This window comes from Denticeps clupeoides, chromosome 9, assembly GCF_900700375.1.
Source record: "Denticeps clupeoides chromosome 9, fDenClu1.1, whole genome shotgun sequence".
Lineage (NCBI taxonomy): Eukaryota > Metazoa > Chordata > Actinopteri > Clupeiformes > Denticipitidae > Denticeps > Denticeps clupeoides.
The window spans coordinates 13173361-13188951 of record NC_041715.1 but is presented as its reverse complement, the minus strand read 5'-3'; the positions used below and the strand labels follow the sequence as shown (position 1 = coordinate 13188951).

The 15591-nt window shown below is 42.5% G+C and overlaps 1 protein-coding gene across 5 annotated transcripts in view; it reads right to left on the bottom strand.

Moving 5' to 3' along the window:
- adarb1b (adenosine deaminase RNA specific B1b) overlaps window positions 1–15591 on the bottom strand; it is a 102094-nt gene that overhangs the window by 24999 nt on the left and 61504 nt on the right. For 4 of the 5 annotated variants that reach the window (XM_028991355.1, XM_028991354.1, XM_028991356.1 and 1 more), the window contains one exon: window positions 15231–15281. Coding sequence is in view for 1 of the 5 variants with exons in the window: in XM_028991353.1 (XP_028847186.1) it covers window positions 13077–13176 (100 nt within the window). In the remaining 4 variants the exon portion in view is untranslated. Of the gene's footprint in view, window positions 1–13076; window positions 13262–15230; window positions 15282–15591 lie in introns of those variants that run through there. The other variant, XM_028991353.1, reaches the window with a different exon arrangement.

Sequence of the window (15591 nt, the reverse complement as noted above, 5' to 3'; positions counted from 1 at the left end):
TTCATCGATGGTAACACGTTGTAAATCGCTCTGGATTAGGGCGTCTGCCAGATGCCTTAAATGTAAATGTAAATGAATGCATATCATTTTCTACTCAGTGGAATACATCACACCATGTCCATGTTCGTCTACCTTCAACATATTTGGTTTTGTGTGGCTGGCTGGATATCCTCATGAAAAGCCATATAATTACAAAGTAAATCAACACCTGTCTTAAAATTCAAACTACACTCTGTAGGATTGTGTTTGAAAAAAAAAGCAAAACACGTCAATCAACATCTTTTTGATGTCTGTCAAATGTCACAAAAAAAAAAAACGAGATCCAATTCATGTGATCAGATCACTGATCTGACGAGCAACTGGCAGGACGCAGTCAGGCATTTCCCTATAACAGAACAGGATAAAAAGATTTTCATTATGGAGTGTCAATCACTGTGTAGTGCATCCATCCATTTGTTCAGGCTCTCCAAATCACAAGATTAGTCCTTTCAAAGTATGCGCAAGTTGAGTGAAGTACAAAAAATGTGAGGAATTCCTTACAGAAGTGCAAAGAGGACATGCAATTTCAACTTTTCATCTCAATATCATGGTTAATTTTCTCTACAAAAATATGTTTCCAAAGACATCAAAATACCACAAAATAACAGAAGTTGTGATCTCACTTTCTTTAAATTAATATCTTGGATCATGGATAAACTGGAAAAGAAGTCTCAGTTAGTTCTGCAGCTGTGTGTCTTGCAATGTCAGAAACATTGATTCTGCGTCAATACCAAATGCGAGAAAGTAAATTTGTGTTCAAAATAAATAAATAAAAGGTTTCGTTCTGTATGGACCTCCATAAACAACTTACTGCAACCCGAGACGTGCTTCTCTGCTGAGACCACGATCCTGCATTTTGTTTAGGCTTAACATTTCACACTGCGCTACTATCTTCTCTGCTTTCATCTTCTATTGTACAACGACTGGGAGATTTATCTTCATGACGCCTAGTGATGTTGCGCAGATAATGTTCTGCTCCTGCGTTGCATACAAATGATATAGGACAGTAGACACCTGTGAAATATCTGCTACGCTTCAATGTAATGGCTTCTCTGCCTTTAAATTCTGGCAAAAGTAAATGTGCTCTGCACAGGTGAAGGGAAAGAAATATCGCCTACGACTTTTCTGCTTTCATTAGTTTGATCAGGGAGAGGCTCATCTGAATGTGTTGGGCGTACGCTGTAGTGACCTGCTGCGGAAATCTAAAACCTTGGCTCTAAAGGCTCTTGCACCTAAAGTGCCTCTTACCGCAGCATCCACCATGTAATTTACCCAAAGTGCCGCACTCGTTTGATGGACAGATGGAGGGGTGCCGTGCCCAGAGCACTTTGCTTCTAAGGCCCAGCGGCGCGTTGCCACGTCTTTAAGTTTACCTTTAATAGCCCCTGTCACCAATGAAATGCACAGAAAACCCTGACCTTTAAGCTGCTTGTTGTGTTCATACAAAACTTATTGCTTGACTTGCTCTTTCACAAGGCTTGACATTAGAGCAGATCGCCAAAAGCATCCAGGCATATCGGGAAATGCCAACTAAAATATTCCTCGTTTTTAAATCTCCACTCAGGCAACAGCTTCTATAGTTTCTATATGTCTAGCCACTGTGGGTTTTGTGTGCTAGTGTGTGATCAAAGGTGCCATCATTATTTAAATAAATATTTAATGTGTTGCTGTGGGTTGAAATGAGAGGAACCTGGTGATTGACAGCTCTCACACACAACACTTCCTCATTAGCGGCAGTTTTGGAACCCGTGTCCTTACTGTTTTTCATTTTGAAATGAAATATAATATTTACACTGAAACGCAGTTGTCACAGTTTATCACAAAATGAGGCGAAAGTGAAGTGATTGTCATTGTGATACACAGCACAAGACATGGTGCACACAACAATGTGTGTCCACTGTATTTAACCTATCACCATGGAAGGTGCCCCGGGGAGCAGTGTGTGGGGACGGTACTTTGCTCAGCGGCACCTCAGTGGCACCTTGGCAGTTCAGGATTTGAACCCCTGTAACCTTCTGATTATGGGTTCGCTTCCTGCTAAACTACCAATTTTTTTTTGTTCTCATGATCTGTTTTTTTTTTTTAAATCCCTGTTTAAACGTGGGCATAATTTCAAAATGTGAGCCTATCCATCAGTCTCACAAGCCGGATCAATAATAAGAAGCTGGTGCGCAGCAGCGTCTGCAGACCAACAACAGGGAGACGAGCGTCTGCTCTGGGACGAATAGGCAGCCTAATAAAAAATAAATAACACTGTGGATGCAGCCTAGCCGCTGCTCTCCTGGCTGGCTCGCCAACAATTACTCTCGTCTAATAGAGTGCTGGTGGCGGTGCGGCTGCTTGCTCTACATGCGTCAGCGTGTAATGGAACATGGCAGATCTGTGGATGGGCATTACAGAGGGGGCAGTGCCCCCCGGGACCCCCTCACGTGGTCTGCATTTAGAGTGACTGATTCAGCATTGTGTACTGAGACGTGTGCTGCCCCTCCAGTGAATTCCTTAAGGCGGCAAAAAGAAAAGGTGAGAGGTGTTGTTGACTGGATGTGGCATTTAAAAGCATGACTATCATTCAAGCACTGGCACCGGACAGAGGAGCATTTCCAAGCTAAATATGAAGGTGGGACGTTCGAAACCAACAGTTATGAAAGCCTTTGAAAAACACATTCATAACTTCAAGTTCAAATCTCGCTCCATCATTTTCACCTCATGAGTAAGGGGGAGCTTGTGAAGTGCTGAGCTCTGAGATCTGATGCCAGGACCAGGGCTGGAGGTGGCCAGGGTGAGAGGCACATTTATAGTTTAATATTTGACAGCCGGTTGTTCATCACTGGGCTGCTGATGTAGCGGACTGGCCGGCGGAGAAAGAAACAGTCTGGCGGGGATATGAATTTTTTTATTTGATAGTTTTATGTGAAATTGCTTTCTGTGGACAGCTCGGTGAGAGAGAACCATATGAACCTGCAGATGGGCCGAAGAAAAAAGATTGAATGTGAATACAAACTCAGGTGCAAAAACTGTTCTTCATTCTTTATAAACAATGCTCAATTCTTTCCACAAGTTATTCAAACATTTTTTCTATAATTTAACCGTTTGATTGTTTCCAATAAAAAAAGTATGAATTTGCTGATGCACCCAATATTCAACCAGTCAACAAGTCTTTATTGCCTCTTTATTCAACATAACTGCATTCAGCTCTAATAAGAAAAATTGATTTAATAATCAGTGTAGCTTTAAAAGTGTCAGACTTGCACCATTTTCCACTGAAACTCAAAGGCCTCTATTCTATTACTTACTAGCCATTTCCATCCATAATGTACAATTTTATGTTATTTTAATGGAAAGTTTTTTTCGTTCCAAAAAATGGTGGTAGTAGCCTAATCAGAAGACACCAGAACCAGAATAGCACAAAGTTACAGTCACTCTGGCCAAGGGTAATGCCCTATTGGTGGTGGCCTAGTGGTTAAGGAAGCAGCCCCGTAATCATAAATGTAAAAAACACGTCGAAATGTCATAACTTTCATGTTTGAAAGGGCATTTAATATTATTATTTCTGACTGTGCACCCCGCTTAAATTTCCTAATACTGAACACAAAAATTGAAACCCTGCATCTATGTCTTCCTCGATGTCCAACTGCTGAGTCACTGCATCTTCAAATGACAATTGAAGACAGACCTCTTTTGGAAGTACTGAGACGAGCATATAATAATTAAATGGGCTAATAGTTTTAATAGTCTAGTGACAGAAACTTAAAAGCACTAATAAGGTCATACCAAATGCAATAAACGAAAGCTTAATAACGGGGCAGTGGTGGCCTAGTGGTTAAGGAAGCGGCCCCGTAATTAGGAGGTTGCCGGTTTGAATCCCGATCCGCTAAGGTGCCACTGAGGTGCCACTGACCAAAGCACCGTCCCCACACACTGCTCCCCGGGCGCCTGTCATGGCTGCCCACTGCTCACTCAGGGTGATGGGATAAATGCAGAGGACAAATTTCACTGTGTGCACCGTGTGCTGTGCTGCTGTGTATCACATGTGACAATCACTTCAACTTCTTTGTTAGCACTCACTAAAAATATTTTTTGTCCTCACAAAGATGCTGCACTAAGGAACATCTGCAGTTACATTTTCCTTCAATAGAGACAAACTTGCACACTTCATCAGTTAGCCCTCAGGAGCGGACATAAATCAGCCGTTTCCGTGGCTGAGAAAGACGTCGTGGGAGGGGCCACACATTGGCGCTCTCTTAGTACACCAAGGACAAGTAGCGGCCACTGTGACATCATCCTGCTCCTGACTCCTCTTCTGACGGCTCTTCTCTCCAGAACTTTAAAGATCCAGTCGGATTCCATCGTTTCACCGTCATCCCAATGCTCCTTTTAGGGTGAGAAATATAGTCCCGCCTTCAGACTCCCATCATGCTGAGCTAAGGATTTATGCTCCATTGCCCTCAACAACAGAAATGTACAAGGAGACACAGTTCCATCTGTGGCTCAGTGCAGAGGCGGGAGGTGGCTCTTCATAATACATATTTTTTATTTGTGTCTTCATGGCAATTGAAAACCAGAGTTAAGATGTTCAAGTTTTCCACAAGGCATTAAGGTGTCTTAAAGTCATCAGGATGGAGGATGACGGCCTTTGCCTGGACTTCCTGTCTCCGAGGCGTGACTTTCTTTTCATTATTAGGTGTCCAAAGCAGAACAACAGCAACATCTATGCTGGCACAACTGAATATGACCGCACATTACTGTATGCATTTGATACAAAACAGGATGCGTCCCCCCTTATTTGCAGGCGTACCAAAAACAAAGCCACCTTTCAGGGTGCATCAGAAGAAACGAGCGATGAGCTAGAGCCCATTTCCAATTAGGTTCGCCTATCAGCTTCCAATTACAGAAGCTCCCTGCAAAGCCAACTCAGCCCAATCTCCTAACCCATTATGGGGGCTCATCAAGGGGTTCCTCTGAAGGACAGGGGCATAGCGCGGGCAGGAAATAGAAAAATTAGGGCAGGGGATGAAACCATTAGGGCAGAGAAATTACCTCCCACATGGGGCCTTGTACCCTGTGTCACAGCAGGGAGGAGCTCCTCCAGCGGCCTGGGACACGTCCTTGGAGAAATGTAAAGGACTCCAATTATCTTGTTTAATAATTTGTTTTTAATAATTGTTATTAAATTAACTTTTTGAACATTGGCTTCTTCAATATCTGTTTTCTTATTTTGCCTATCTGAAAAACAGTAATATATGGCTTCTGCGAGCTGGGAAATACGGGTTTGCTCCATCTCTGATATGCAGGTCTCTCCCGCCGTCTGTCAGCAGAGACTGGAGGCGGAGGGCTGCACCACGGGGAAAAGCAATGATGAGCGGTCGCAGGAGACAGCGGGGGTGAGAGGGATGAGGAGAGAAAGTAATGGAGAAGAGGACGAGAGGGCGAAAGCAGGCGTAGATGGATGAGTCCTGGGAAAGAAAGAAAGAAAAAAAATAAAAAGAGCTGGGAATCCGGCGCTCGACAATGAGCCCTAACACAGATGGATGCATGTGCCGGTCACTGCCGGGGCCACGGAGAGGCACAGTGCGTCAGGCCCGGGCGGATCTAATGCCCCCGGAGCCTGTGCTCTAATTATCACCTCTGTCTCTGTCAGGATGCTCCTCCAGAAAAACGGGGTCTCCGCATCACTCACAACAGCTGTACTACTGACTCAAGTCCTCAAAAAAAGAGAAGGAACGTGATCCCCTTAGAGCAGGCCTCTCTGGCACTAATATCTGATTGAACCCTTTAATTCCTTATTCCTTATCACCGATTTCTTGAGATGCATCTGGTGTAGTGGATCAGGGAAAGCTGTACGGGTGCCTTCATGGCTACGGTTTGTCTCAATTTTCGGGCTGAATTCTCCAGATGATAAATTTGTTGATTCAATGTGATGTAAGGACCCTGGTAAGACTGTCCCAATTTGGAGGGTCCTTCCTTTGTTTCCTTTGTTTTTTTTTTCCTCTGAAGGACTCATTTGTGATCCAATGCATCACATAACTGCATGTTCTTTAAAAAAAAACATAAAAAAGTTATCCCCTAATTTACCTTTTGCTTAAAATTAAAGTTGACAAGATAACTGATAATATGCATTAATGTTTTTTTCACTATAATGATGGAGCTGTAAATTCTCGTTTGTTATGGGCAATAACCAACTTTAGTGTTCCATGTACTGTTCTTGTTCGCTTACTATCATTAATAATTTCATTCTTATCAGGCTTGCACATACCGGACCCCTTTGTGAGGGACTGCTCCCTGGGACTCACCCCAGATGGAGAGGGTCCACCACAGTCAGATAATAAATACACACATCTGATCTGGCTCTTCTATCCAGTCTTATGAGTCGATTTAGGATAAAATAATCACAGAAATTATGATATGCATTGATGATTAGATCACTTTGATAACTGACATGTGGAAACAATCAACAATGAAGAATACCAACTGCTGAATGGCATTATCTTCCAAATTCAATACACACAATGAGGATGAGTTTTTCCTCAGAACCAACAGGACATTTTGATTAAGTATCAGAGCACAATTGGGTTACACAGGACGGAGAACATACATTTTTACATGTTGAAAGCGTGATGCTCCACAGTCTCAGAACTCTCTTCTGTACCGCTGCCCATTCAGCAAAGGCGATCCAGGTGATCATTCCTAATGATGGACACGTGCGTGAGATACTGGGTCACAGAGCACCTAATGAAGAGAGGTCCCTCGGGCTGGGCTGATCGCCGATCTGCCTGATTAAAACTGATGGGCCAGGGTGCCGAGGAGATGAGAGCAGCCACCTTACAGCGCCCTCAGAGCCACCGCCTGCTCGGGCCGGCGTCATGGAAACTTCGACTGGATCCTGTATGCCATTATTCAATTTCAGCCCTTTAATGACCACTAACAGATTTGAATTAGTCTGCCAACACCAATTGCACTTCACTACAAATTACAGGTTTTTAGGCCTTCCAAAGTGTTTAGGACAAACTGCTAGCAGATACTTAGACAAAGTGGCATCTAGTTCCCACTGATGAATGAGTAGTGGGTAATAAAGACAGGAGCACCTGTTCAAAACAGCTCCTGTCCCCCTTTTAAGAGAAGGAATAAAACCGATAACCCGGGAAAGCGCTCTTTTCTGTGTGTGCAGGAAAGTTTTGCTCTGACTGTAATATATGCAGTCGTTAGGTGATTCAGTGGGTGTCAGTCACACACATGTATTCTTTATCACCAGCACCAAGTACGTTTCAGAGAACATAGTATTTTTTTTTTAAAAATCAGTTAAAATAGGAAAGAAGCATGATTATGCATGTATTGATGTTGTATTGATGGTTGCAGGTATAAATAGTCCAGAATGAGGAAGTGAGAAATGTCAGTAATCATATTAAACTCTGAAACCATCATTAAAGATTGTGTTCTTGGTGACAGAAATCACTGTAATGGTTCTTAGTTTATGTTCTTCACGATACAGATAACTACCACACGTTTTCCTTCCAGACACTATGACGTCATTGTCACATGTAAGTGCGATGTTACATTAGGCAACCAGCAATTTCAGATCTACATATAGCAGCAAGATATAGGACTAGGAATAGTATAGGAAATTTAGCAGCAAGAAGAAATTTTCTGTGGTCGACAGTTTCAGAGCATTTGGTTCCACAGTTCCACAAACGTGCACCAAAAACAAGGCTCTAGTCGGGTAACAGTGGGGTGCAGTTGGCGGGTAGGAGGCTTGTTGGGGAGCAGATGGGATGTGTGATGTAGCTGAGCGAGGCCAGCACTGCACTGTTAATAAATTCGCCGCACCGTGCTTTGAAGGGCATTTGGATGGCCGCGCCAACCTCACCCCCATTTTCAGAATGGCCTATAAAAATATGTGACAGCTTTGATTTATGACACAAAGTATGTGGTCAACATGCTGGAGGTGCAGCATCCCACTGGATCACCATGACGACAGCACACCTAGAAATACAGCATCCAGAGAGCACCACGGAAACAAGGGGGCAACTGAAGTCAATGATCAGTCACCCTGATCTAGAAGCGGTACAGAGATGCAGTGACCCTCATCAGCACTGCCATTTGGGGTTTCTACTTCAATCACATGATAGTTATTTTTATTTCTATTTATTATTATATACTATTTTATCAATTGCAATATGTCAATTATGAAAAGCTGCATAATAATAATAACAGAAGAAATTATATAGAATACAATTTCTGTATTTTATTAATGTACATTTATTAATTTATTATAATTTTTTACTTTTTATTATGATCCTTTGATCCATTATGATCCTTTCTTTTGCTTATTTTTAATGCCTGTTATTTTCTTTACCTTTGTTTTAAATAATGCTTTTTAATTTCTCTCCTTTGTAGTACTGCTGCACTCTGTTAAAGTTCTGTTATTTTATAAAGTGATCTGACTAATATTAATAACATATTAATAATGCCTAATTAACGCCCTGCTTTTGATGACAGTGACATAAGACATTTACATTTAAGGCATTTGGCAGACGCCCTTGTCCAGAGTGACTTACAACGTGCTTCCATGTTACAATCAATGAAGACAAAAGGGGGACCAGGAAAACCAGGTTAAAAAGACAGTCAAATGGGCAATAATACAAATGATCCATGCTGTGACGAACTTGCAGTGGTCTGTCCATAAAGGAGCCAGAATGTCCTCTGTCCAATCTAATTTAAAACAAAATGCACTGGAATTGACAAATGGAGGTGACTGGACTGATGGTCAATAATTTCCTGTGATTACGGTCAATCCATCCTGACTGGCAGGGGTAAGTGTGTGTATGTATATATGCGTATGTGGGAGAGTGGTGTCTACACCGTAAACACATCAGGTGCATAGAGCCTCAGATGGAGTTTTTCTTTATGATAAATCAGCAAAACCGCATTAGTGTCTCAGCGGGTCCAGCTGCCATTTAATCCCACACTGTCCCTCCACCACCAGCTGATATCAACACAATCGCTCATCATTTTTCCCACTGCGTGCGAGGGTTTCGGACCCCCGCCTGAATTAGAAACGTCATGGTCTACAAAACTTAACGGCACAGCGGTCCCACCATAATTGCCTGTCACAAAGTCACATGATGGAACCGAGATCTAAAGCACCCAACATTCCCACAGCAGAGCATGGCGCGCTCTCCCCGCGAAGGAGGTTCTGGACATTCAGAACTTCTACTATCTTTTGTTTTCAGTGGTGATTGTAAATAGTGTAATGAGGTTGAGGGAGAGAGTGTGTGTGTGTTTGTGTGTGTGTGTGTATGACCAGCAGACACACACAGGAGCAACAGGTGTGTTTCTTGCTCTCTTCCTTTTCATCATTCTCTCCCTCTCACTCTCTATCAGTATCTCTCTCTCTCTCTATTATTCCTGCCTGAGTGCTCCTGCCACACACAACAGATGAGCATCACTGTGCTCCCCATTCAAGGCCAGGTCAGCTGCTCTAATATCCCCACTGGGTTTATTACCGTGTGTGAGAGACTAAGAGAAAAGTTGAATTTCACATTCCATAGTTCTGTTATTACCTGTTTTGAAGGTAATTTTGATGGACAGGTAAGAGAAGGGGGACCGGAAAAGGTCGGGAGCAGATAAGGGGGCTTCTGAGAGTGTGTGGAGGGGTGGGGCCACGTACAGGGTGTGGATCGGCCATGTTATCAGCAGCCGGCTGCCCAGAGCTGATCCAGGAAAAGTCTCTCACACACGTTCCACAGCCGCTTATTCCTCAGCACGATAATGGCTGCTGGAGGCCATCCCGGGATATTATGAGTCCAGGACGGGGTGCCAGTCCACCACAGGGATCTCATACACATAAACACATACCTACAATTTAGAGTCACCAATTAACCTGGCTTGGTGTTAATTGTACCATGATTTTTGTCCTGCAAAAGAAAACTATAAATCTGATTCTAATAACTTGCCAAAGCTGTCTGAAATAAAAGCTTTGTTCCCTGTACTTGTCAATCTTTGCAGAACTGGAGCGCAAAGTTTGGACCAAAAATGATTACTTATGTCTTTCTTTCTTTCTTTTTAGCAAGAGAGAGAGAACACTAGGACAAATAAATTTGCTTATTTATTATTTAATTGTATTGTCATAAAGTGCATTTTTCATGGTCTTATGATCACGCTTTAAAAATTAAATGTTTAAATGTTTGAGCTTGTCTGATTAGAAACTTTTTATGATAATGGCTAAGCAGTGGTGGGTGGGGAAATCTGTTTGTTTTACTAGTTATTTACCCATCAGTGCCATTAGCAGCCATTCAAACTCATGTCTCGACTTAATGAGGCTAAGAGAGTGAAAAGTGGTCCGATGAGAGGACGCCAAGACACGCAAAACTACTACACCAGCACCGCCAGCCACCCGTTTATTCCAAATGCTAATCAAGCCTAATTATGCACCTTAATTCTAGGCTGTTCTGACTGTCGTCTCACTACTCACCGCCTGCAGCAAGATTATGACAATTACAACCAAATGGGAAAGTCATCCACATGACGGGGTAGCACTGTTTATTTCTCCCATTATGCACATGTAAACACTGCTCTCTACTCAGCGCACAATAAAAGACGATGTGTGCAGGCCCATAAAGGGGAATAACACAGTCGTAATGGAGCACAGTGGGAATGGGCCCTTAATTTCCAGACAGAGCAAAAGCGGGACTCATTAAGAGCAGCATACGGAAGTATCAAACTTCACTTAACCTTCAGACCAGGCTTTCTGCACAGCCCATCGCGGGTTTCTATGCTGTCGCAGCCTTCAGCCAGTTTATTAGATACATATTTACATACTTAAAAGGTCTACATCTGCAGCAATCCAACAACCGCATGCAGCTACATATGCCGACTCAAAATGTATTTCTGCTGCTGTTAGGCAGACCTGCTTTTCAAGAGCAAATTAAGTGAAAATATATGTACTGGAATTATGAGAAGATGTTTAGATCAGTGTATATGATCAATCAAAATAAATGCATTAAGGTTTTCAGAAAAATCAAAAATTAATGAATCAATGTTGAGAGCACTAATAAATGTACATGGTATAACCGGTGAAGTTCTGTGTTATGTTAACTCTGGCTTCTGCATTATTTTTTATTTCTGCGTATTCAATACATAAAAACACCTTTGTAGTTATCTGTTTCTTGAAGGATAGAAACTAACTACCATTTTTGTTGGTGTATAATTTTCTTGGTGTATATAATTTCTTTAAAATGGGAGCAGTCTAATGATTGATAACTCACAGGCCCGACTTCCTCATTCTGGATGATCAAAACTCATTAAAGACCTGCAAAGACACTCGGTTATGAACCAGAAGACCAAGGTTCAAATCCCACGTTCTATCATAGTGTCCCAGAGCAAGGCATTTAACCCTAAGTTGCTACAGGGGCACGGTCCCTGTCACTACTCTGTTCTGGATACTTGCTCTGGATAATGCCGTAAATTTAAATATAAATGTAACAACAGGGCCTAATGTGTTTAGCTCTTACGTCTGGTTTTCTGTCTGTGTCGAGTATCTCTTTTATGACCTTTTCAGACGTTTCCTGTCAACAACACAAATGTTATGGGTTTTATAGGTTTGAGGCAGGTTTTCTCTGTTACAAAAATTCATCTAACCACTCTCAACACAAAGAGAATCTGACATAAGTGAGGCTAGTCTCAAACTAGAGAGCACCTGTAGGATCCATTTGTATGTTATCAATTTTTCATACATATTAAATTCCCGAATTATCCTGTATCTGTGACTCAATATTTTATTGCTCCTGCCAGAATTTTACAACTGCATTGCCTAAATCCATCAACAGCCGCAGTGCACTGATGCACTGTGAACACTGCCAACAAAGGATCGTGTGTGTGCGTGTATGTGTGTTTGTGCGTGCATGCACACAAACACATAAGTCACATCAGTGTGCCACTCAGACGGCGCACAGAGTGTATTCTGTCTGTCATTACATCGTATTTCATATTTCATCTCCCGTTCTGTCAGCTCATTCCATTGAATCTGCTGGCCGTGCAGAACACCGCTGTCCGCTCTTCATATCGCCTCAACGGCCCATTAGAGAAGCTCGGCTCTCCATTACAGCAGCCAGCGTGCCAGAGCCAGACTAAGCACCCCCCCAAAAGCCCACCCGGACAGGCCGCTCGCTGCGTAAATATCACACAAGCTGCTGTAGCGGGAGGCTGACTGACACAAAGCCCACGGAAGCCGAAGCCCAGGCTGGGGCACTAACGCACACACACACACACACACACACTTAATCAGGGGAGGAGAAAGAGAGAGACACTTCTCTTTTTTTTTTTTATTTCACAACAAAGTTGTCTTAAGTTGCCATGCAGCATTATAGGCGGGTAGTGAAGGCTGGATAGTGAAACTGCATCCTCAGCAGAGTGGGATTTTCGGGGTGTGGAGGTCTCGCCTCCAATATCATAGCAAAATTAGAGAAATAAAAAAATAACTATATCAAAGGGATGATAAATGTTTGGCTAATACCTCCTCTGTCAAAGAACACCTCAGTAATTACCACTTCTTTTTTACCGTGGCTAATCCCTGGCGCTGTCAAAATGTACACACACACACAGCAAACATGAGGAAAACCACACATACAGTGACACCAACATAAACAAAATAAACCACTCGTGACAGTATAAAATTGTCAACCTGAGCGGAGGGTTCCAGTTGGAATTTAGCTGGAATAAAAAACATCTCCCTTTGAAGCAGACAAAACGTGGAAATCAGTCCAAAAAAATGGCCTGAAGAACGTTCTGAAGAAATGCTTCGGGACCTCCTATAAACACTAACCACCGTGACAATTAATCAGGCACCCGTGGGGGAACATTAAGGGACCTGAACCTTCCCGCAGTTCCACTGGTCTGTCCTCTAGATAAAGGACCACTGAACTGGAGTTTACTGAAGGAGACAACAATTAAGAAAAAATGTGAACTGTATGGCAGCTCATGCAAAACCTCCAGAATCTACACATGGGCGTCCTAGCCAGAGTGTGCCGAGATAAGAGAGCTACCTTTGCGCTCGGAGCGTTTCTTGCGTCTCCTCTTGAACTTGGTCCTCATCAGGCAGTAGTAGGCCCCCATGTTCTGGGCACCGTCCACAAACAGGGCCATGTGGGGCGGCTGTGCGGTGCTGAGCCGGACTCTTCCTGTGAAGCCCACCGAAGGTGCGAGCTGCCCCTCTCTCTATCGCTCACAGCTCTCCTGCTCACACACGTGTGGCTGCCGACTCAACACCCTCCCCTCACTTTGCTCGGAAGAGAGAGGGAGAGGAATGTGGGGGGAACGGAGAAGGTGGCCAGCCTTCTTTCATTTCAGCTCTCCCTCTCTCTCTCTCTCTCTCTCTCTCTCTCTCTCTCTCCCCGTATCCTTACCTTTATGTATGAGGAGTCTTCTCATATTCAAAGTCTCACCACTAACTGTTTTGGTTTACACACATACACCATTATGCCAAAAACTGTAGTTTTATGACCAGGGACAAACAATATTATTAAGACAGGACTGATTTTATGAGTGACAGAACAAACACATCCTTCACGAATTCTGAAACTCTGATTGTGAAAATAATCTTAGATTAGATAGAAATATCCCTGTAAACAGCACTATCAGTAACAGCAAGGGCGAATATAACAGCATAGAGGAATAAAGGCACTGGGTCCTGTTCTTTGAGTTCGAATGAAGCTGAGCTCTGTGGCAGTTCTGCTCACCCCCATGTGTAGAAGATTGACAGCATGACCAGATGAGAAGACAACAAACGGCATCAGGAAATGACAATGAATAAACAAACAAACAAACAAACAAACAAATAAATAAATAAATAAACAAACCCTCTTCCAGGGTTGCTGGGTGGAGCATCAGAGAGATCAGGACACTTGCTGATCTCCCTGTTGCAGAGACAACATTGAAAGTAGATCCTAATTAGTTTCTTTGGGCATTACATATATTTTTTTAAAGCATGATGCTTCAAAAGCTTTTAAAATGGTTTTATTTTAATGTTTTAAATTGTTTGTTGTATGTAAATGTTATAGAAATTCGCCAATCACCCGCATTGACTGAAATAAAAAATAAACAAAAAAAAAATGAAACCCAAGTCTCGGCTGCCACCTTGTGGACACTTTCTGCATACACAATATTTTCAGTCGTTTGGCTTTCAGTTGAACTCTTTCCAGGTCTTTATCTTTACCTAGAATGATTAATAATTCAACAACGAAGAAGGAAACAGCATCTCATGCCTATTGCTAACAGGACCCCTGACACCATTAATATGCTAATATTACAATGTATCATTAAACGTGTAACACAATCATCACAATCACCACTTGAGCATTACCAGCTAAAGGAGAAATAGGAGCTATTTTTGACCTTCAGTTTTTTCATAATAAAACACCCAATAACAATAAAACGTGAGCTTCAGATCAAAGTGCTTAACATTTTGATTTTACACGAAAGTAAAAATTAAGGTGCAGTAGTTAGCAGATAAATATATTGGTTATTAAAATATTTTATTCAGACAGTGGTAACCACTGATGACAACACTCTGAATTTAGATTGCCTTGTGCTCAGGGATGGCAAAGCCAGATAACATTGATGGGGTGACACGGTGGTCAGTATGGAGAATAAGCTTTAGTGATTAAGTTCTTTAAACAAACATTAGCAATCATTGTAGGATTGCAATCCTGTTTTGAATACCTTGAAACCAAGCCGGTTCGAACTGGGGTACCACTGAGCAAAGCACCGTCCACACACACTGCTCCACGGGCACCAGTCATGGCTGCCCACTGCTCACTAAGGGTGATGGGTTAAATGCAGAGGACACATTTCACTGTGTGCACCGTGTGCTGTACATCACAATGACATCACTTCACTTTAAGTGCTCTCATGCCAAAGTTGAGGACATCACTACCCCCTATTGGTCTCACGTCATACTGCATGTTCACCTTGGATGCCCTATTTAACTGTTGTGGATCAAATGCATGACTTAGCAGACAAGTTGAGAGGTATTACCAGCTCTTATTATCTTAAAGCTGATGGAACATGAATGAACAGAAAGCTTAACTGGAACCAAATGCTCTCAGAGTCACATTAATATGGAAACATGGGCAATAAAATGCAGGGAAGTGAATAAATTGCAAACAGGTGTAAAAGATTTAGACTGTAAAGAGACCGACCTGCGTGTCCTTCAGCCAGTCAGTTTTGGAGGTTCCTGTGGTTTCAATCACCTGTAAAAGAGAATGATAAACCACAATCAGCTGCAGCACATCCCTTCTCCACCAAAAATTTATAGGCTATGTCAGCTGGCTGTACTCATGCCAAAGCAATCAAAAAAATTCTCAATGGCCAGATTAGGGTATTGATCAACTCCTCTGTGGATTTTCCTCCTTGGTTAATTTGTCATCTAACGGTCATCTATCATTTGTCATGTAAGGAACCCCGCGCAAAACTTCCCATTTCATTATGCTGCCTGCCTGCTTCCAGTTAACAGTATTTCTTTCACAGCAGAGAAGCCAAGAGTTTATTGGGCTTGTGAAA